This window comes from Mycteria americana, chromosome 6 (assembly GCF_035582795.1).
Source record: "Mycteria americana isolate JAX WOST 10 ecotype Jacksonville Zoo and Gardens chromosome 6, USCA_MyAme_1.0, whole genome shotgun sequence".
In the NCBI taxonomy this organism is placed as follows: Eukaryota; Metazoa; Chordata; class Aves; order Ciconiiformes; family Ciconiidae; genus Mycteria; species Mycteria americana.
Genome location: NC_134370.1, coordinates 35,313,102 through 35,335,854, shown reverse-complemented (window position 1 = coordinate 35,335,854; position 22,753 = coordinate 35,313,102). Strand labels below are relative to the sequence as shown.

Below are 22,753 nucleotides of genomic sequence, written 5' to 3'. Positions count from 1 at the left end.
ACATTTTGTTTTAAGCAGAAAGCTCACCTGTAACGGCCCAGCCAGGATACATACTGCTCTGAGATGTTTTTAGTTATAGATGAGGTGTGATTTTAAAAATTTATATAGGAACGAGGCATCCAGGTCCTACTGAATTTCACTTTGATGTAAGCATAAAACCTAGATGTCTTCAAAGCGTCTTGAAGGGCAAAATATAACTGTGCTTCAAATTCATTTTCAAAGATGAGGGGTCAACTTTGTCAGAATACTTTCAGAATTTAGGTTTAAAAATATTTTAAAACTGACATTTTCTAATTCCAGTGTTATCTCCTCCCAAAGTGCCCTCAAGCTAACACCAGTTACGTTCAGCCTAGTGCATGTACAGATCCTTCTCAAGTATTCCACCTCTGCTAATGGAACATGGAAGTGTAGATGTGATACACACATCCAGCAGTCAAGTTCTGCTGATGACCAAACATTAACTTCAAAAATGAGCTGGTAAGTTGTGTAAACATGACTGGGAAGGAGCCTTTTTTCCTGATGAACATTATTCAGGCTCTTGGGTGTCAGAGGGACCTCATCTCCTCGTCCAGCCTTCTACAGCACCTCTCCTATAGGTTATCTTCTTGACATGAACCTGGTTCCCCCCATGGGAAAACATCTCTTTCCAAGTATAACCAGGGAGATACCTGATTAAATGATGACTCAGCAACTGGCAATGTGTGAGGTAGACTTTATCACCTACACTCCCCAGGAGCCCCTAATTTCCTTTGCCTGACCCTTCCCTCTACTCCCCCCGCCAGGGTGGTTTGGGCAGGTTATCTGACCATGTGGGTTACCTCAGGAATAATTTTCAAGCATCATTACAGTAGGACAGGGACAGGTGACATGAAGTGCAAGCTATGTGGGCAAGATGCTGTTAGCTGTCTTTCAGGTTAACTTGTAATGCTTTGAAAGATGACAGCCCAACTTCACTGATGTGGTGCTTTATCTGAGGAATAAACAGAAGTCCAAGCGAGGCTGCTGTTTCTTGTCTTTTTTTCTGCTGTTCGGTAGGCTTTTGTAAGAAATGTTGTTTTTTCACAGAATAACACAGTAACTGAGAAATATATCTTTATTATTAGAACGTTTATAGTCTAAAAACTTTTATCTGGGGTTACAGTACAATCCAGTTTCTTTCTAATTAACTAACCTGGCATTTGTTCAGCAAGTTTAAGGATTTGAAAAGTTTAAGAACATGCAACTTCTTGTACTCTTTTTCTCTTCCTCCCCCAAAAGGACAATTTATGGTCAAGATTTTGGCGCGATAATAAAATAAACATCTCATTTGTGAACTAGTAGTTGCACTTAACTTTGGTGACTAACAGAGTAGATAGGCATTTAAAAATAAAAATATTCTTTCAGTGTCAAGTGGATAAAGGAACAGCTGAATATATTTTACTTTATTATCTTTCTAAAGTTCACCTTTATTATCTTCAAAAAGGGTCGTTTTTTCAGGTTTGTAAAAGGATGTGGGAAGCAATAGAAAAAACTAAAGGATGTTTCTATTTTGTGGCTTGCCTAAGAAAGTTGTCGTAACATACAATCTGACCCAAACCCATGCAAGACAATTAACAACTCCTTTTCACCACACACAATGCCTAGCATAAGGCCAAGTGTGGCCTTGTGACGTGGTTAAATAAATATTAAAATGTCATTACAACCTAAATACCTGAATTGGTTTTACACTGTGACTTTCTACTGAAACAGTGTTGAGAAACTTTAAACATATATCTGATTGTTCCATATACACTATTTAAAATAAAAACGAGGAATAATACTTTCTTTCTTCACTCTCCTACTTTCTGGAAGCTCTGTACACTGACAAATGTATGACATCTGTAGTTACCTGATCCTAGCTGACTGATCAGTCATCTTCTGCTTTAAAAATATTGCAACTCAGGTGCTTATTGCAGCAGTAATCATAGTGATACACTGTCTGTTAATACTCAGTTCTGCTTACAGTCATAGTTATAAAAAATGAACATTTTTCACAAATCTTTGTACACATACTGTAAAAATCACCTTCCACAAAAAAACAATTTACATCTGTTACGAGCATTTAAAAAATAAATTACACAGACTTGTCTCACATATCCTTTCTTTCTTGAGAAAACAAATCTCATCAGTAACATCGACAGGATGTTCATATCTGTAAACATGGCGTGAGGATTCATGTTACCAAAAAACTGTACACACAAAAAATCATCTTGATAAATACTCTGATAAATAAGGATCCTTTTAATTGGCACAAACCAATGTAAACATGCACATTCCCACCTTGCAATCATCTCTAACTTCCTTGCTCTTGGGTTTTTAGTTGAAATTCAGGGATCTCTTTACAGGATCTCAGGGATCCTGTAAAGATTTTTCAGAGATAAAAATGTGAACGGTTTTGGTTACGATCATAGACATTTTAGGCCTCTCGCCTAAAACCAAGCACAGGCATTGAGCATGGTGCCGTGCAAGGTAACACACTGCTTTGGCCTTTCACTTGCTGCGCCACAGCTGGTAACAACCTGCTGCTGGCACTCGGTACTGAAATTTCTCCTCTGGCTCAATGCGAGCCGTGCTTGTCAGGGCTGCGGTACCAGCTTCTGGTCTCCTCGCAGAGTGACACCAGCGGCTGGTAGGTATGGCAAAGCCATAAAGCTTGGAATTTGAAAGCTGTGCTTGAGACACCAGAGCAGCCCAAACTTGTACCAACAGACAACGTGGCTACTGGCAGGATCTAGTGGTTTAATGTATGTAATAAAATGTGGAAATGTGCCCAATTAGGTGTATGGCAGAAAATCCAGGGTAGCAATCTACTGCTGTAAACAGCCTTCAAGCAACTCAAGTAGACCTTTTGCATCTAAGTATGTCTGTGCAGATAACAGTTCATCATTGATCTTATACCTACCTAATCTGAAAGATTGAGTATTTTGGTGCCGATTAAATGGATTCTTCTGATCTTCAGCAACAGCACAGATGGAAAATAAATTACCAGGCCACATGCTGCCACTAAAATAATTAAACATACAGCCACAGTACTGCCCAGCAAGATAAATGCAGTCATTTAAAATAAGCTCTATAAATAAATAAATAAATAAATAGAAAAACCTCCATGTAAACTGAATGTCACTTCTCTTATAGCGCCCAAAGAGGGAATGGCATTACTAAATAATAGAAATCTTCGATACTGTATATATTTCTATATATTATATCTGATATGTTTTGGCATGGCCAGATGGATCAGAAAAAGTAGGATGATTAACTTCATTCAATATTTGTTCTGTTGAAGCCAAGCTCCTGCGTTACTATATATTGCTAACCATTCCTATAGCGGTTTGGCCTTTTTACCCATCTTGGATTTTGCACTCACTTTCCTGGCAGAGCAGACTGGTTCACCTTTCTTTTGTGCTCTCCATATTTCTCTTGAGCAATCAACAGGTTCATAGAAGCATTTCACTGGCTGCAAGCTGGTTTTTTCATCCTTTGCTTTTTTCAACAAGATTCTTCCTTTTTGAAAGGAATGAGGCTTTGCATCAGGGATGTTATACGAAGCGTGTTGACTTCCTCGGCTCCTGAAATTAACCATAGTGATTGTTAATAACTATTATTCAATCTTGCAGAGAGAAAAGTCCCCAAAATGTCCCAAACCCATACATTTTTGAAGACAGAAATAGCCTTGTTTTACAGGACCAGGCTGAAAGTTAAAAACAGAGCTGCAAGATGAATTACATTTCTCAGTACTCAAAAACATCCCTCACTATAACAACCCCTACATGTGTTACTGGTGGACTCTTCATGCATGTTCGTCTATGCTTCTATTCAGATAGCGTTCTGCTGATTTTGGAGTGCTGAGACCTTACTCAGGTCTATATTCTCATAACTTGGTGATCTACAGGGATTTTAAAGATGCACATGTTGACAGCAACCTGCCACAAAGAATGAACATCCCATGGTCTTTGGAAGACCACACAGCACCAATAACAGTAGAAAGTGGGTGCAGGAACTGTAGGAACTTCTTGGTGGGATGTCAGCGCTGCCCTGGACTGTGGCTGCTACTAACGGCCAATAGCTCAGGAAACTCCACGCTCTGCCTTTGTGCTGGCCACCCATCTAGGGAAACTTCAGCTTTGCTTTTAGGCTTTGATTTGAAATGGGAGAAGAGGAAAGGGGAATACAGAAATTGGTGGAAAGAAGGGTACAAAAGCTTAAAGGCCAAAGTAAGCTGAATTCTTTGTTCTCTCTGTGATGGTTCAGGCCCAGCAGGATTTGCTGAAATAGGTGAGCTCAGGTGGAGTGACAGCACGGTTCCTGGTGCTGCAAAGGCTGAACCATGCCCTCTTCTCTGAAATTTTATGTTGAAACTGCAGTTCCACAGTTTAGCTAAGTAAGATCATTACAGTCCCTTTTAACATAATCTTGAAATGTTTTACAGCAAATAAACATAGTGTAACAGCAGCACGATGAATGTAAGGCACCAGCTCATTTCTGCCCAGCCACTGTGACTGAAGCGAAGAACAGATGTGCTGATGTACAAGTCAATCTCTTAAGGGTTCCCGTAGGGCTATTTTCCATAGCTCGTTATTTCTGGAAACCATGTATCTGTAGTATTACTTCTCCTGGGAGTTAAACAATATTGCACACTTGACAAAGCCAGTTTTGGAAAAAGCTGTGGTTGTTCAGGTGCATACAGTGCAAGCCGTCTTCTGCCCTTTAGAAGACCAGAAGGGTGTCACAAAGGCCTCTGTATTTGTTGGTGGGAGGCAGTGACGGCCAGTTGACAGCACAGGAACCGAGCCTTACGTACGGAACAGTTTTACCTGGTTGGCAGCTTTGCCAACCACACTTCACTATGGGAAAGTTTCTGGGGGAAAATGCTGTGCAGGTCCAAGCTGGAGCCTGCAGGTGCTGTGCCATGCTGGCCTGGTGCAGGCCTGGGCTCTGACCACTTGCTAGGCGTTAGAAATGACTTGTGTAAATGCACAAGTGTTGGCCACTCCAGTTTACGATCACTTCTTGGGCACTGTTGTTACAGTCCATTACTTAGTTGTTGTTAAAAGATGTAGTACTCTGGTTTTCTCAGATGTTGTTATGGTGAAAATGTTACATCATTTATTCCCAAAGCACATGCAGGCATTATTGCAGGTGATTGCAGATGATGTTAGTCACTCCTCTGCTGCACTGAATGATGCTATTAAAACCAGAAGAAGGTCAAGGTTAATAAGATCAGAGGGGATTGCCTAAAAGAGCTAAACTGTATTTAAATTGAACAAGTTTATGGTAGAGAAGATGGACATCTGTCCCTAATTCACAGTCAGGGTAAGAAGGTGGCTAAGATGGATGAAGATGCAGGTCATAGCACATGAAATGCAATGCTGCCAGCTCCAGATGCAGGAAATATTTTTTCATTGAAAGCAGCAGCTCCTCGATACAAGTGACTGTGAGAGTCTGAACTTCTACTCAAACATATTCCTAATCTGTCACATTATGGAGAAAGACTGGAATGATGTGACTAAATGCACCCTGCTGCCACAGGCACTTAAGAACAATCCTATTCTTGCTGCATTTCACAAACATCAGGTATTTTTCAAGACAGGTCTCATGATTTTGAGAGACCTAATTTTTAGCTTCTTCACAATGGGAGCTGGCATTCAAAGTTGATTTAGGCACAGATGTGCCAGCAAGTCTCAGTGCCTTTGAGAAATGGCTAGTGAGCATCAGCAAAGGTCTGCCACGCCCTCAGTGGGGCACTTCCTGAAAACAGCCAGGAGAAACTGGAGAAAAGGAACTGGGAAGCAAGGCAAAGGCCTTGGAGCAAGAGGGATTGCAAGGCCAGCCATTGATCCCAAACAACGTAAACCATCAGCAGCCCTAAACCCCCTGAGATTACACTGAATTTTCTGGATGGGTAGTAACACTTCCTAATTTTTTTAACTGCTACATATCATTAAAACCTCATTTTATGTACTGAGCTGAGTTAGAGCTCTTAAAAAAGCTGGTGTGGTGAATGCAAATACTGGATTCATCCACAGAACAGGCAGAGCAAAATAAAACTTTCCTACCTCTCTGAGCATCCTCTCCTCTATCCTCCCTGCTTCGTAGGACAAGTTGGGATATTTTTAATCTGGTAACTCCAAATAAAGGCTACTTCTAAATTCTAGTTTTGACAGTGCCTTTTCAAAGGAGAAGTGTATCAGTAGTTAAACAGAAACCTCTAAACAATTTCATAAATGCCTTTGAACTCCCACTATTTGTCATCAATTAATGGGTTTTACCAAACTGCATTATATTTAGACCAAAGACTTGTCAGTGGAAGGACTCATCTCACTGAGTCATTGAATTCACTGGTTATATTTTAATTCTATTTTCCTTGCTTCCAATCATATTAAGACATCTAGAAGCCTGAAAAGTGTATACACAGTCAACTCAAAGTCTACTTTGGACAATCAAGTTTTTCCAGAATCTCAAATCAGTAGGGAAAAAAAAAGCTATAAAAGCTATGAAAATAAAAAGCAGAAAAAACAAAGCTAAAGCCCCATGCTGTTACTTATTAATGCAAGCACTGCTTATCAGCAAAAGGGTGCTTGGCTAGTTGCCTGCTAGGACTAAGATATATGAAAAACAAAAACAACCCAAAGAACAAAAAGTTCCCCCTCCTCAACCCAGTAGGCTATACATTGTATTTTTAATTTATTTTCCAGCCCACCCATCTGTTCATGTGTGTCTCAGTCTTCCAGTAATTCCTGAACCCGTTGGTCAAACACAGTGGCAGGGACACAAAAGTCGCAGACCTGTGGTGATGCAACAGGTTTCATGGCAATGGGAAAAAGACCCAAACTCGTGTCCCCACTAAGAAAGGTTGTATCCCCACTAAGGATGCATGCCTGCCATCGCTTGGCCAAGCAGCACGCGTGATGCTCCGAACCAGCCGCTGGGACTCATGACCAAGTCGCAAAGACATGGAAAACTATCCGCAATTAGTTCTGCTGCTCCCAGGACAGCTGCTTGAGTAACCTGAGATGTTCTTAGTGCCCATGCCTTGTCGGGGCACTTGTTCGCTTACACGTGATTTTTAAGTTGACAGTGTCGCTGTCAGTTAGGAAATGACAACTGTCTCTCTCCTACCTACAGAATGTTAAAGATATTTTCAGCTGAAACTTGGCCTGTGTTTGCTGAAGAGATTCAACTACTGTAGGTTTGCAATAGGCTATTATAGTCAGCAGAAAGGAGTCATTCATTTAACAGAAAATTATTCTTTTTTTTTTCTTTACAGAATACCTGATTTTAGCTTTGATTTAGCAGAAATCTGGTTTTGCTCTATTACATGACATAAATATAGATCATACTCAGGTAAAGAACCTGATTCAAACCCAACCTGATTCAGGCTTTTGGATAAGGTGAAACACAAAAGCAGAAAGGTAAGCATGCCAAGTTAGTATCTTTAAGTAAGAGAAAAATAAAAAGCTATACATACAGGCATCTAGGTTTCTTATTTAATGAAATGTCTGTAAACTGCAAAGAAAATAGAAACAGGTTATTAATATTAATATTACATTATCAAGTAATTAAAGTACAAGGATAAAATAGATGCCATCTTCAAAATCATATTTCCATTCTCACCTGCTGTTAAAACTAGAAGAATATTCATGAAAAAAATGGAAGAAAAAACCTTTTACAGATTATTACTCCTCCAACTTATTACATCTGTTTTTAAAATTCGTAACGTGAGTTGTCAGTGGTTGGTTTTTTTCCCCATTATTTTTATCATAACTATAATCAAAGTAAATTGCTAAAGAAGTGTGGGCTGAACAGAGATCATTCACATTAGATTAAACAGTATGGATACAATGAGAAGTAATTATTGTGTTCAAGATAATTAATAAGGGACAGTGCCTGAATAAGCTGTATTAAATTAACTTCCTCTCAGAGCCTTTAATTTTGCAGTGATACATTTCCTTTACACAAGCAGCTAGGAAACTCCAGCTACAAGCCCTTGGCTCTGCCTACAGCAGCACTGAAGGGTGGAGGGCAAGAACGCAAGCGTTTCTCTCCCTTCCCACCCCAAATCCAGGGGCCAGCTAGGGACAACATAGCCTCAGTGCCAGCACAACTTCGCATGACCTCATTTTTTACAACAGTTTAGTTCACAGTGTGGAAACACTTTGTCTAGTCCCTCTTTTAGTGGGGGTTGGGAAAGGAGGTGTTTAATGCCAGCTCAGCCTAAATCGGGCTGGGTACTAAATCGGTTCTTTGTACTGGTCTCCCATCAGTGCTACTAGACTGAGCCTTTGAATATAATTTAATGAAGTCACTGAGCCAAGCAAGTCAGATCTGGCATCTGAAAATGATTATGTTCTCGTAAATGTTCCCTCTGTCCCTGGTATTGTCCACACTTTGCAGATGGATTTTTCCCCAGCCTGACTTTGCTTGTCATCTGTCTTGGATGGAGTCTGGAGCCACCTCATGGTGTGCTTTTCTGTAATTACCTCCTGAAGGTCAGGCTGGTCAATATTTGGATGGATGACCTTAGAGGAATGCTGAAGTCACTCAGAAAGCAGGGCAGCTGCCTCAAAAATTAGTGCCTTCCCCAAGGGACACTGCTGAGCCAGGGATCCCGGTAAACACATCAAGAGCAGGGGAGATGATTTAATACTGAGGCCCATCTTTACAGTCCCGCTCAGTGTTCTCACAGACACTGTTTGAGATGTCCTGTGCTAGATTTCAGTACATCTACATTTATTCATGTCTTGCCTAAAGTTCTTTGTCTTCCAAGTGGCTACGGGAACCTTTGCTTTCCACCATGACATACCTGTTCAGTGCTGTGCATGATCAAATGCCTTTCCTCTCACCTCCCAGGATGAGCAGTTACTTAGTATAGGCAGCATGGGGTATTCATTTAAACGGAAATGTTCTTTGGAAGTCATGTGGATAAAACTTGCCATATGAATGTAATGCATTGTAGGGACAATACTGAGTTTAAGTATTAATAATTATTGCTTTATTGCATTATTGCTGCTCTATACTCTCTGCTCCTTTCACTCATGTGAAGTGGCAGTTTAAAATATAAATAAAACATGTCTAAAGAAACATTTTACAAATCCAGATCTGTCTGGCGTAGCAATTAGTCTGACCCACTGAGCCCACCCATATTCAAACTCCAACACTTTCCCTCCGGTGGTGGGTGACAATGAAGGGAAGGACTTTGCTGGCTTACCATGTGCTCGCTGATGTCGGTGTGGTTGCACACCATCTGCTGATTTTGGTAATATTCTAGCTGCCTTTCTGCCAGATCCACACGCTGCAACAGGTTCTCAATGAAGTGCTGGAGCCTGGCTTTTCCCCGCACTTCTTTTTCTGCTGCTTCTTCCAGGAAGTGGTTGAAAGTAACAACTTCTCTGCAAGACAGAAACATTGCATAGAGGCCACGTTTAAATAATGGGAAGGACCCTGATCTTGCTGCTGTCAAAAAATTACTGATGCTTCTCCTGTTTTTCATGGCGATAGCCTGTGGTGGCTAATTACTGTCCTTCACCTCTATTAAGAGATTTCAACCTTTTTGTAGACACTTAGTGAAGATCTGGAACCCTGAACGCTGAATTTAAGTTTACGGGCAGTGGGCTTGGGGTTTTTTGTCACATCAGGTCTCTTGGAAATAGTTCTTAGTGGTCCACAGGGCAGAAATGTCATTAAGCATCACCTGTCAAGGTATCTGGAGACAGCTACAGCCACCTTATCTTTTTTTTTTTACTTACCCATGTGAGTGTCAGCCCTGAAACATGAAGAGAAGTGGATGAACCCCTGAACTCATCTTCCCAGTTCACCATAATCTCACAGTGGTAGTTTAATGTTGCTACTGGGGTGGTTCCTAACTTAAAAGAGCTACTGTGGCCATAAAACTTCATTTTGGCTGCAATCCTGCAAGTATGTCAAAGTGCAGTGTTATGATATGGAGCTAGTGGGAGCACGGAAGATTAACAGATAATCTACAGATCATAGACCAAGGAGTATGTGTGTGGGAAGAGCAAGTTTTAGGTCAGGAGTTTAGAAAAGTTTCTTGTCTGGTAACACGACTGGAAGAAACAGATAGCACCACTGAAAGGTCCTAGCTCCGTACTGAGACACAGCTCATTTTGAAGTGCTCTGCATACTATCAGTCTACTATCAGCAATGAGGCCACCACTTGGACCTCTGGTATCAGGATTTTCTGAGTGGGAGAAGTTTGGTTACAGAGTAAGCCATGTATTATGAAAAATGGCAAATCTGAGCATGTAGAACTTCCCCAGTTAATAAATGCCTGGATAAACAGTTCTTGCTCTGCCAATGAAACCATGTTAATTTTTTCTTTGTACAAAACTGAGGGGGTGGGAGTTGGTGGAACCAATGCTTGCCAAACAAAAAGGGCATGATTGCTTGGTAGAATTACATCGCCTGAGGAAAAAGCGTTTTAAGCAGAAACTAGGAAACAGTTTGTAGCAGAAATAGCCTTTCAAAGCTTAGCTTGTTTATAACAAATCCAAAGTTTCTCTGCATTTCATTTTTTAACTCAGTATAGTTGTAGATAATTGGTTTAACTCAGTATAGTTGTTTTAACACTGAGCTGTTTTGCGCTAAGAAGAGTCAGGCACAAGTGGTCAGCTATAGAAATTCGCCATCTAGGATTCAGGCTGGGTCTGCCTGCTCTAAACCACAGCAGAGTACAGCAAGAGCTTGTTTTCATGCCTGATCTAATGGTAGGAATGAGGTAAAAATAAGCATGTATTGTTTGGATGAAGAACATCGATGAATATTAGTTTATATTAACTCACCCACAAAATCTGGCATAAGAAACAGAGAGGTACTTTGTTTGTGAAGCTCAGCTAATCCATTCCATTTCAAGGCTCTGTACAGTTTCTGTGATTATTAGCCTGCCCAGAGCAACCTGGTAATAAAAAGCCACTGAGGAATGCTTAGGAAGAAGCCAATCTAAACTCATTAAGGACAATTTTAGGGTTTTATTCTCACCGCACTTACAGCATTGTAACTTCTTTGACTTCATGATGCCACTCTGGATTTGTGTTAGTGTAGAAGCAACCCGAAGCTCTTGGCACTCCGGCAGGCTCCTCTTCTACAGTGGACAGGAAGCTCAAAAGGACAGAAACGCAGCAGCTTGGCTCCAAATCCCTTACCCTTTGGGGAAGGAAGGCGAACTGTGCGTGGCCCGCCAGGCTGCTGGCCCTCCAGCAGGAAGGCTGGGCAGAGCAGGGAGCCGCCAGCCTGGGACTCCACGAGGACATCCCTCCCGGGGCCGCTGTCGGCTTGCATGTTTCGCTGCAGTGGGAGGCCACAAACATCGAGTACCTGCCACTTGTTTTTAAAAGGGTGATAGTTTCAAGAATGCTAACATTTGTAGTTTTGTCAGCAAAGGTAATTAAAAAGCATTAATTAATTGCCTGCTCCATGGCATGAATAGATCAGCCACAAATTTTCCTTTCCTACAGATACCTCGTTAGTGAGCTGTGCCATGGGGGGGTGAGGGGAAGCAGTGTTTTTTCTGGAAGACTTAGATGACTATCAGGAGGAGAACAGACACATAGTGTCAATAAATTCCCTAGTCTTTTCCTTGCTCTCTAGACTACTCAGGATAACTTGGCATCCTCCATGCCATTATCTGTAAGAACTGTTATTAGCAGCATAGTAGCATTTCCATCATTTTTCTCTGTTTAGCTGCCTCTATACAGCCTATGAACCTGCCTTTAATAACTTGTATCTAAAAATTTTCCTTTGGACTGAAACGGCACAAACATTCTGTAAATTCACTTTATAAAGACAGGACTGGAATATACCCATCCGCTAGGTCTCAGTCACACGCCCTATCCTGATAAGCAGCACTTCTGTTAGTTCAGCTACTTTCTGTGTTTCTTCTTCATCCTCATCTCTCAGAACAACAACATCAAGCCCTGAGGAGTGACTGCTAATAAGTCTCTCTACTTGCTCCAACACCTCTTCCTCCGAGAGCTAGCTCTGTGCCACTGCTCTGCCTTGGTTACTTGAAGGGAGTTCCCAGAAGAATTTTTACACACCCCCCCCCCCCCCCCCCGAACAATAGGGAAATGGTTCAAAGAACTTGTGTAGCTTCCTGCAGCCACTGTTTACCTGTTTAATTGCCTTTCTTGTCTCTTGTAGTTTGCCCAGGCTTTTTCTTAGCCATACTGATGACCCCCTCCTTTCAATTCTATTTCTACTAGCTATTTTTAATAGCTGTGATGATTTTTGCTTATGTTCTTTATTTTATCTTCAATTTATTTCTCCAGGCCTCTGCCCTTTTTTTGGGGATTATGTGATATGATTTCTATCTTCTACTCTCTGCTTTTATGCTTGTGGAAAGATGGATGTTCACAGAGGTCAGATGCTGCTCCTCATGAAGTCAGGGGGAAGCTGAGCCTGTGAATATTGCGGGGCCCACTTGGTAGAGGCATAAACCCGAGCACAGCAGCATGGGCCTGCTGGGCTCTGTGTCCTGACAGAACAGCCTTGTCAGCAGCACTTACCTGAAACAGGAATCATTTGTTAAAGCCTGGCTCAGACCTGAAGCGTTGCCCTTTCTAATGAGAGGTCTCTGCTACCCTACACTGACTATTCTACATCTGCAGCACTGCTGCTATATTAAGAAAAGGTTACGTAGAGTTATTAACTCCCCTTGAACTCCTCTGCTCTCAGCATCATCCCCTTCCCACTCTGCTCTGCTCCTCCGTTTGCTCTCTGCCTGTCAGCCTGCAGCCTCCTGCCCCTTTTCGCTCAGCTGCACCCTGGCACTCGCTCTGGCACTGTAAGCTCTAGATCCTGCCACTACATTTTCCTGAGTGGAGTAGATGATGCTCAGTGCAGCTCAGATCTCTGTAAATTTCTGTAATGGAGAGCAGAGTGATCTCATCTGTTTGCTCATAGTTTACTATACTAATATCAAGGTATGTTGTATAGCAAAATGTTTCGTTAAAGGGCTGTGACTGGGCAGCAGAGAGAAAGGTGGGTTTCTTGCTTTGTCTTAGGTGCTCTTGTCAGACAAAACCTTTCAGGAGGAGGGATGGCTGCTGCTGCCCAGAGAGCAGAGGGCACATCGAACTGCCAGCAGCTTGTGGTGACAGGGTGAGGCAAGCGAGAGGGAAGGACAAGGGGGATGCAACCCAGGAGGTGTCCAAGAGGAGCAGGAGGTGCCTGTACTGCCAGACTGCTGGAGAAGAGCTCTCCCCAGAGCCACAGGAGTCCAGGGGAGATTTATTGCAGTGCAGCAGGCAACTCAGAGGTGCTCAGCTGAAAGAATAAGTGCAGAGAGAAGGACTCACTGTAGGCAAGAAAGACTTGCTGCCAAAGCTTTTATTTTAATCTGACTCTGGCAGGGAGTTAATCTGTTATTGTTAACCGGACTTGACTAGTTTGGCATTTTGCATTCCAACTGCAGCCTAGCTGCCCTCACGGAAAAACTGCAGATAGCCTGCCTTGAAACTTTTCCTGAAACCTTCTTTATGGAGGCTGTTGTCATGAAACAGCATGAGCTGTGGTAAATAAAGTTATAAATCATAGACTGACTAGGTGACGTTTATTATTCTGCCTTTACCACTAGATTATACAGTGCTCCTTGCAGGACTAGTGAGCTGCAGTCCTTGTTTACCGGAGCAGTTGCTGGCATGTGGACCCTGCAGATACTCTTAGCATTTCTATGGCTTTCAGCAGTTAAGCATGTGACAGAGAGTAGATGCAGAGGCTGGGACAGCTCCAGCTCCTTAACAACTGACAAGAAGGGCTAATGATTTCTCACATTGCGACCAAGCCCTCCTACAGATGCATAATACTGGTCCCAGGACTATTTACAGCAACTTTGACACCTGCAACTGCTCTGTGGGTGGAGACAAGCATGAGGGTATATGCAGATTCTGCACCCAAGTATCAAATCCCTTTAGAGAATTGTATTTGGAATAACTCTGCCTAAAACCAATAGAAAACCAAACATTTATTTTACCTGAAGATGGGAAAATTCCTACTACAGTAAGTAGTAAAGTGATTTACTTGTGAAAATTTTACAAGTTATTTACTTGTGAAAATATTTAAAATATGTACATTCATTAAGTATTAACACCACTGACCTCCTCCATCATCCCATTGGCATTATTGCCTGAAGGCTTCTATCTGTTACTCATTAGGTTGTGGTTTCACATTCCTACACCACTGTCAGCACATTCGATTTAAGAGGTTCACACCTCCTCCCCTCAGAAAGTTATCGTCCTACCAGTTGCACCCATTCAGTGGGCTGTGCTCTACATCTGAGCCCTGAACTTACTGGGGTGACACTGTAAAGATTAAAATGCTTTATTTCACAGAGCCATTCTGTGGGATAGTCATGCTACACGTGAACCAATGCAGCTGGGGGGGGAGTAATCTCTTGAGTGGGAAGATGAAAGGAAATGGGGAAGAGGGAGCGGGACCACCTGAAACTGAGGGTGGAAGAACAATGTGTAGTTGTGGTCATATTCTACTTAGAGCAAAATCAAAACTGTTTTTGATTTTGAAGATAAAATACTGAAATTCGTATTTTAAGGAAAGCTGTTGTTTTAAAGCATAAATTGCAGTGATCTAAGAGCCAACTCTTAATCCCATTGTTGAGATGTTACTTGCACAGATAGTTCCATTAATTGCAAATTTAAGGTGAAGCCACTGGCAAGAATAAAAACTCCCCACCACAGCTATTCTGAAATAGCCCTTGCATTCCAGGCTATGCCAGAGCAGAGGCATGACCAGACAGTCTCAAAACAAATGCATTAGACTGGTTAAAGAAATTACTGTCAGAGATATGGCAATGTACTACATTAATGCTCTTACCCTACAATTAGGAGATGAAGTGAAATTGTTTAAGTCACCATTGAAGGGTAGCTTCCAGTTGAGGACCATAACTTCAAATGCTTACCTTGTTCAGACTTACTGAAAATCAAACTCTACCAGTTTCACTTTCTTACATAACTTCCAAAACAAGCCTCTCTGTGTCCTCTAGCAGTTAAGTTCACAGCTGGTTTTAGTTTCAATGGTTTTCTTGGTATCTTATTCAACACAGTCTTACTCCCTTTGGGCAGGTTTCTGTGTTACCTTTAAGATCACAGTACTCACTCTGAGTTGCATTCTCCTTCATCAAACATTGCATAATCCCTTTCGGGGCACATTTTCTAATTAAATCATTCCTTTGCTCAGCAGCTCTGCTGAAAGCTTGACCTTGGAGCAATCGTTCATCAAAACTGTCCAGGGCTCAACTGAGGCAGGTTGGTGAACTGGGACCTGTCTGTGGTAGCTGTGCCTGCTTCTCTAAAACATCCAGTTTTCTTTTTTTTTTCCCCCAAATAATAAAAAAAGCTTTTGCCTTTGGGCTTTCTAAATATGAGAATAAGTGACACAAGAGTGACTGCTGTAAGACTTTTCTGTGCTTAGAGCAATACTAGTTCAACTACGTATTAGTAGTTAGCGTGGTACCTCCACTTGTCCCACCCCTCACCACAGTTCATCTCCACAAGGGCATCACACTAGTGTAACAGCATGTACCCATGTGCATATTAGCGCAGCTATTTTTGTAAGGGAACAGAAATAAAATTTAACTAAAAAGATATCTTTGGTTTATCACTGCCTTTGTTGGATTGCTATAGGCTTTATTTAAAACAAACAAAAAAATCAACTGACAAATCTAAAGAAAGAACCTTCAAATGGGCAGCCCTGTGCCTGCTGGTGGCCTAAACCAACTCTCCCTCTCATCAGAATGAGAGGTCAACAGTAAAACTGCATAGTGCTGTCATTTGAAATTAGTGCGTTGATAAGCAACAACAATGTAACTCTGAGAATAATTTACTTCCTATAGAGTTACAAAGTTTACAGATTGCTGCTTGCTTTGGAGAACAGATCAGAGAAACCAGCTTCTGGCAATGCAGCCACTTGGTGGATCACAGTTTTTATGTATTTATCTGACATGCTTGGTCCACGCAAAGGGTCAGGACATACGGGCTTTTACAGGCAGAACAGGGAGGTAGAAATGAAATTCCATCAAGTCAAAGTGACCTCAGGTCTACTGCCTCTGCTGAGGACTGCTAGAGTCACAGCAATGCAATGCCTACCTTCACTAGGCTGGGCACAAAGGCAAGATGTGATGCCTAAGGAGCTCCATCTCCTGATTCAGGAAACCCAGATGTTTAAACAAAAAATTTAGATCTCTCCTCCCTAAGCCTTCTTGGGGCTTCCTAACCAAATTATGCTTGCTAACACACATTTTTCCTTTCCCTTAGGTTTCCTATTTGACTTCACAATCAGATCCAAAATCAAAGCTATTACCCAAAGTGCAATTGTACTGTTATTTTCTGTCATCTTCTTGTATATCCTTCTAAAGAGGAAGTTTCTTAAATCCCAACTTTTTTTTTTTCCATAGCCAATTTATAGGTCAGGAGTGATGGTTAAACTCACAAATACATCCTCTTCTACCTTCCATATCTGGTTAATTCTTACATGTAGAAGCAGGTCTAGCCTAACAGCCCAGATAGGTCCCTGGCTTATCTGGGCACATTTTATGAAGATGAAAATATACTGGATTGTTAAATTCAGTATTATGGAGTAATTTGATCACTGATAGTGATTGTCCATTCATATAAGATACTGACAGAGTAGGTGGACATGGAGGAATACTCCAATAGAGGCCCAGTATAAACATCTGTAACTTCTTTATCAGAACATTGAAGGGATCCCCATAAAAGTTTTCAGCTTCTTCTCTAGAAGAGCCTCCAAAGAAGAGTTTTTGTGACCTTATCTAAGATTTGGACTAGATTCCACCACCCCCACCCCCACCCCCCCGCTTTTGGATAGTTTGTGGTGGTTTTTTTTTTTTACCCTCAGACTGATCTAGAGTAGCCATACCTCAGTCTATTTGAGATCTAGAAGTGCCTGTTGATTATAAACCCTTTCTTGCCTTCACATGCACCGTGATCTCTGGTAGCAGGGACAACCATTCAGAGACCAAGGGAAGACTGGTTTCCTTTACCTCCTTAGAAATAAGATAAGGAGGTGTTTCAGGGAAGAAGGTTTTCTTTTTCTTCCTACGAAGAGGAAAGAGGAACAAATTTTCAGCTACAGTGGCTCAATATCAATGCTAGTTTTGGGAAAAGTTATCCATATTCACAAGATTGCTTATGGGAAAAAAAAAATCCAAATAAACTGATGAAAGCATTTATTTCTGATGGTCAGCAAGTACCAAAGCAGTCCCTAAGGGCTGCCTTTGACTTTCCACAATCTGCAGTGAGAACTCCTGCTTCTGCAGTTTCCATTAAGCAGTTTTGTTTGGCTTTCTAATCATCTGGACTTCTTCCAGAAATCAAAGCCAAAGTTGAGATCCTCTTTTTTTGAAGGAGAAAGTCTTTTCAGCACACCAAATAAGTAAGTTTTTGAACACACAAAGGAATGAATATGTAGACAGGTCTCCAAATTTACCAACAGTCCATAAGAAAACCAGACAAGGGACACTGTTGTTACCAGAGTCATGAACATCCTTTCTTCTCCGCTCTACCAGAGCACACCATCCAGTGCCTCCTGGCTACTGGTGCAAAGCTAAATGTCCCAGACATTTTCACAAGTTCAGATCTGAAAAGCTGCCCCTATAAGTACTAGTCCTGCTTTTACAAAGCATTATTTATATCTTTCTTCTCAATTTGCCAATTATACAATGACCTTTTAATGGGGAAGCCATACAGTGCATTTTTCTATGGCACTGTCTCTTGTTATCTTCCAAGATGGGAAATGCAGGAACCATTTGAACAAGAAAAAAAAAACCTGACATTTTCAGTTTTTCCTAGGCGAACTCTACCTATCCTTACACCCTGCCTACCCTCCCAGCCCCCTCAGAGTACCTTCATAGTGACTTCTAAGAGGCAACGCTATGGGGCTAGGCACGGGCACATGCATGAACATACTATTACTCCCCTCTTTCCCCCTTGGTACTCTAGGCTGATATTCTTTCATCCTACCCACTAGCATTAGGCTCATTTACCTTTAGAAATTAACGCACCACTGTGTAATAACTATTCACTCATTCCTATTGATGCTTTTGCTTCCAAGTTTTTTATCTTCTTTATTTAAAAGCTGAAGCAAGCTAGCAGTAATCCTAGAAGAGCAATACCCTGGGTGCTCAGGTGAAGTCCCTTGTGTAACTGCCTCTTTTGGTTAGTGTTTCTTACTAGTCAAATAACCTTCAGTCTTCCCTGTAACACCAACTTAGGAGCTACCTCCTCATCTGCTTATGCATTCACCCTCCTCCTTTAGAGATGGCTAGAATTATAACAGCAATCATCTGAGCTCCTGCCCCTTTCCAGAGCCTGGCAACGTCCTAGTGTGAAGGACAGTATTTCCCCACTTGTCCTCTCATTCTGCGTTCAGTCCTTTCTGGCCTCAGAACCACAGCCTGCCACTCTTGCTAGCAAGCAGTCTGCCAAGGGGGCAAGCAGCCTCTTCCTCGTGCCTTTTCCTAATATAGTTAAAAATCGCAACTTCTGCTGCCTTGTTCTTTCCACAGATCAGTGTTGTCCTTTGCTGTCCTCCCTGTATCATATCCATTCTTTCTATCCAGGTAACTCTATCCCTCCCTTCCTCTTTTTCCACAAGCTCTTTTCTTCTTCTGCAGCACTACAGAACTCTGGTTTTGCTCCACTGAATGGTTTCTGCTTTCTCCTGACAGTCATGTTTTTCCTGTGGATCTCAAGCCTTGAATTTTAAAAACCCATTCTGCATTTAGTTTGGGGTAAGATTCTGTATTGGGTTTGCATGGCAAGGTTTTGGTAGCAGGGGAGGTACAGGGGTGGCTTCTGTGAGAAGCTGCTAGAAGCTTCCCCTATCTCTGATAGGGCCAATGCCAGCCAGCTCCAAGACGGACCCGCCGCTGGCCAAGGCCGAGCCCATCAGCAACAGTGGTAACGCATTTAAGAAGGGGAAAAAGTTGCTGTGCAGCAACTGCAGCCAGAGAGAGGAGTGAGAATATGTGAGAGGAACAACTCTACAGGCACCAAGGTCAGTGAAGAAGAAGGGGGAGGAGGTGCTCCAGGCACCGGAGCAGAGATTCCCCTGCAGCCCATGGTGAAGACCATGGTGAGGCAGGCTGTCCCCCTGCAGTGCATGGAGGTTAATGGTGGAGCAGATATCCACCTGCAGCCCGTGGAGGACCCCATGCCAGAGCATGTGACCCTGTGGGAAGCCCGCACTGGAGCAGGCTCCTGGCAGGACCTGTGCACCCATGGAGAAAGGAGCCCACACTGGAGCAGATTTGTTGGCAGGACTTGTAACCCCATGGGGGACCCACACTGGGCCAGTCTGTTCCTGAAGGACTGCCCCCCATGGAAGGGGCCCATGCTGGAGCAGTCTGTGAAGAACTGCAGCCTGCGGGAAGGACTCACATCAGAGAATTTTGTGGAGGACTGTCTCCCATGGGAGGGACCCCACGCTGGAGCAGGGGAAGAGTGTGAGGAGTCCTCCCCCCGAGGAGGAAGGAGTGGCAGAAATGATGTGTGATGGACTGACCGCAACTGCCATTCCCTGCCCCCCTGTGTCACTGGTAGGGAGAAGGTAGAGAACTTGGGAGCAAAGTTAAGTCCAGGAAGAAGGGAGGGGTGGGAGGAAGGTGTTTTTAAGATTTGGTTTTACTTCTCATTATCCTACTCTGATTTGACTGGTAATAAATTAAACTAATCTCCCCAGGTCAAGTCTGTTTTGTCCATGATGGTAATTGCTGAGTGATCTCTCCCTGTCCTCATCTTGACCCATAAGCCTTTCGTTATATTTTCTCTCCCTTGATCAGTTGAGAAGGGGAGTGAGAGCAGCTTGGTGGGCACCTGGCATCCAGCCAGGCTCAACCCACCACAGATTCATACCACTTAACTTTAGATATCTGAAGTTCAGCATCTAGCCTAAGACAGCTGCTTACTGGAGGTCCCCTGCTAGTTTGCAGAGGGAGGAAGGACCTCCACAGAGCAATCCCTCCTCCTCCAAGATACTTTTCTAGAACAAGTAGGATGAATCACACTGTGAAAGAGCCCATAAGGGGAGCTTGGCTAGATGGGAATACCAAAACCACTTCAAACTGTAAGTTATCTTCATGGCCTCCTTCCAGCATACTTTCAAATCTGTCTCAGTTCCACTATTACCTTTAGCTTCATCTTGAGTCCTTCAATCTTCTCTTCCATGAGGACCACCTGATATTTCAAAAATCAGAGGTTCTATTGAATATCCCTTCAAGGAAGATATACACCCCAGAGGCTCAAATCCCCCCACCTTTGCTGTCCCCTCTTCTGGGAAATCTATAGCACTGTCTCAAGACAGATTACTCCTACTGATACAGGAGCCATCATCATCTTTTCTTTCTAGTCCTTAGACTACAGGAAGGAACGATGAAAGCCCTCCAAACTTCCTACACTGAACTCCTACACCACCTTCCTTATTTCTGCCAAGATCAGCGTCATGGCAACTAGCACTCCTCATCTTCCCTTTGTAAGCTGATGAATTGGTTTAGAGGCACTCTGTTACCAAGGCTCTTTATTTGCATTCCTCTAAAATAAGTTGTGTTGCTCCAAAAAGCCTGAAAGGTTTCAGCAAGTGCTGAATAAACTAAGTAGTTCATATATAAATAATATATCAGCTATCACTACATTTTTAATGGATGCATCACAAGCATATTTTTAGATGGCCTAGGTTAGTCAGAACAACTCTGGCATCTGCTTCCCATTCCCATATAAGTGATTCCAGTTTCACAGTTCTGTGTCCATCTAAAACACCTACTTGGACGTGGCCTTTTCAGCACTGCTTCCAGTACAGCTCTGCTGCTGCACGGGAGACCATCCCACTCCACAGGCAGCCTGCTGAGCGTGGTAGGATGACTTCAGGAAAAAGGTGCTATTTGGTATTCTTACATACTTCCTCCAGCACTTATCTACCCATCTCTTCTTAAAAAGATAACGGATTAGAGGTGTCAGTGTAAATCAGATTACATGCCAATGATAGCTTCTACTTGTCCCTACCCCCATGAAACCAGGGACACCACACAGGCATTAGAGAGTGTAAGAGTTAGCCACTGGGGAGTCAAGCATGAAAGCCACCTGCTCGGGGAGCTGTCCCCTGCCTTGCCAGGGACATGATCACACGGGCTACAACTCCAGAAATACAGTGATCAGAAGCCGGTGAGCACCAGGCCCTCTCATAATCAGCAAGCACCCGAACCATCCCCTCTCCTCTCCCCCAAAGGCTTTCACTCGCACAGGTGCTGGCCAGCCCGCGCAAAGCCATCAGCTCTCGCCTCCCCACTTACTCCTCTTTCCGGTGAAGCTCCTCCTCGGACTCGGTGAGACGCTGCTTCAAGGCTGCAATCATCTCCACCGCCACGTCCACCTGCCTGCTCAGGGCCCGCTCCCGTCGCTGCACCTCCTGCTTCTTCTGGGACAGCTGCACAAAAGCTGCCCGCACCTCCAGCAGCTCCGCCGTCTTCTGGGCCAGCTCTTTGGTAAGCTTGTCGATTCGCTTCTCAATCGTTTTGTCGACGGCCTCTACCATCCTGTTAAACTTTTCTCTGACGTGTGCCTCGAAGGAGGCTTTGGAGTCAGCGGCCGAGAGGCCGGGTTTAGAAGTCTGGTCGCTAGGAGAGTCAGCCGACACATAGTTTGCAATGTAGGAGACGGGCCGTTCAGCTTCCACCTCCAGCGGCTGCCCGCGCTTTGTGCTCTCGCAGGACGCATCGCAAAAATTCAGGAAGGACCCTTTTTGCTGTATGGCGCTGCCGGGACTCCCCAGGCTGCCCTGGGTGGTGGACTCCGGCGGGGAGATCAGCTCCGCGTCTTTCAGGGGGGAAAAGAGGCTGCTCTTGGTCAGGAGGCTCCTCTCCTCGTAGCTGTGGCTGTACTCCAGGTGCGCCCGCAGGGAGGAGAGGCTCCTGAACCTGGTGTGGTCGCCGCATCGCGGGCAGCGGAAGGGGAGGCAGACGCTGACGCTCCCGAGCGGCTCCTGCCAGGGGTGCCTGCCTTCATCCCGGGCCGTCTGTTGCATTCCTCGCCGGGCCCTGGGTGGGAGAAAAGAGCCCGCGTTCACGTCCGCCCGGGGCCGGGACCGCCCGGCAGGCCCGCCGCGAAACTTGGGAAACTTTCCCGGAGATTTTTCAGGGGTATCGCGCCATCTCCGCCCGGCGAGGCACCCGCCCGGCACGGCCAGCCGCAGGGCCCCGGCGACGCGACGCGGCTCCGCTCGCCTCGGCCGCCGCCGCCGCCGCCGCCCGGGCCTTGCCGGGGCGGAGCGGGGCCGGGCCCCGGCTCGGCGCGGGCCTCAGCCGGCCGCAAGGTCGCCGCCCCCGCGCCGCCGCACTCACCCGACTTGTTGCTGGTGGCCGTGCCGGTGGCGGTGCGGCGGCGGGCAGCTGTTTGCAGCAGAGCCGTAAATCAGGCCGAGCGCGGCGCCGCCGCCCCACACGCTCTCGCCGCCCGGCCGCCGCCGCCGCCGCGGGGCGGGGCGGGGCGGGGCCGGGCCGGGAGCCGCCGGGCTGCCCCGGGGCGGGCGAGCGGGCTGACGGGGGGCTGTGGCCACCGGCTGCGAGTGGGTGCTGGGGGCTGGCGTGGGCAGCAGGACCAGAGCGGGAGGCACAGGCTCAGCCCCGGCTGAGGCCAAGCGGGGCTGGGAGCCGGGGCCGTTCCCCTCCCGGGGGAGCTCTCCTGCCCCCGCTTGCCTTGGG

At 44.4% G+C, this 22,753-nt stretch overlaps 1 protein-coding gene across 1 annotated transcript; it reads right to left on the bottom strand.

Moving 5' to 3' along the window:
* Nucleotides 1–1,081: 1,081 nt before the first annotated feature.
* Nucleotides 1,082–22,513, bottom strand: ZNF365 (zinc finger protein 365). Its single transcript, XM_075505294.1, has 5 exons — nucleotides 22,394–22,513; nucleotides 21,347–22,090; nucleotides 9,224–9,404; nucleotides 7,484–7,521; nucleotides 1,082–3,584 (listed from the first exon to the last, which is right to left on the bottom strand). Exons 2-5 carry the CDS (start codon nucleotides 22,075–22,077, stop codon nucleotides 3,338–3,340), a joined length of 1,197 nt encoding a protein of 398 aa, XP_075361409.1. The 5' UTR covers nucleotides 22,078–22,090; nucleotides 22,394–22,513; the 3' UTR covers nucleotides 1,082–3,337.
* Nucleotides 22,514–22,753: the final 240 nt, after the last annotated feature.

Bases quoted from the DNA above. Each gene is read 5' to 3' on its own strand.
- ZNF365 (XM_075505294.1), bottom strand. From the start codon at position 22,077: ATGCAACAGACGGCCCGGGATGAAGGCAGGCACCCCTGGCAGGAGCCG. The intron at 7,522-9,223 runs GTAAGCCAGCAA...TTTTCTTTGCAG, and splicing joins CCGACATCAGCGAGCACATG to TTTACAGACATTTCATTAAA. The intron at 3,585-7,483 runs GTATGTATAGCT...GGTTAATTTCAG, and splicing joins AATAAGAAACCTAGATGCCT to GAGCCGAGGAAGTCAACACG.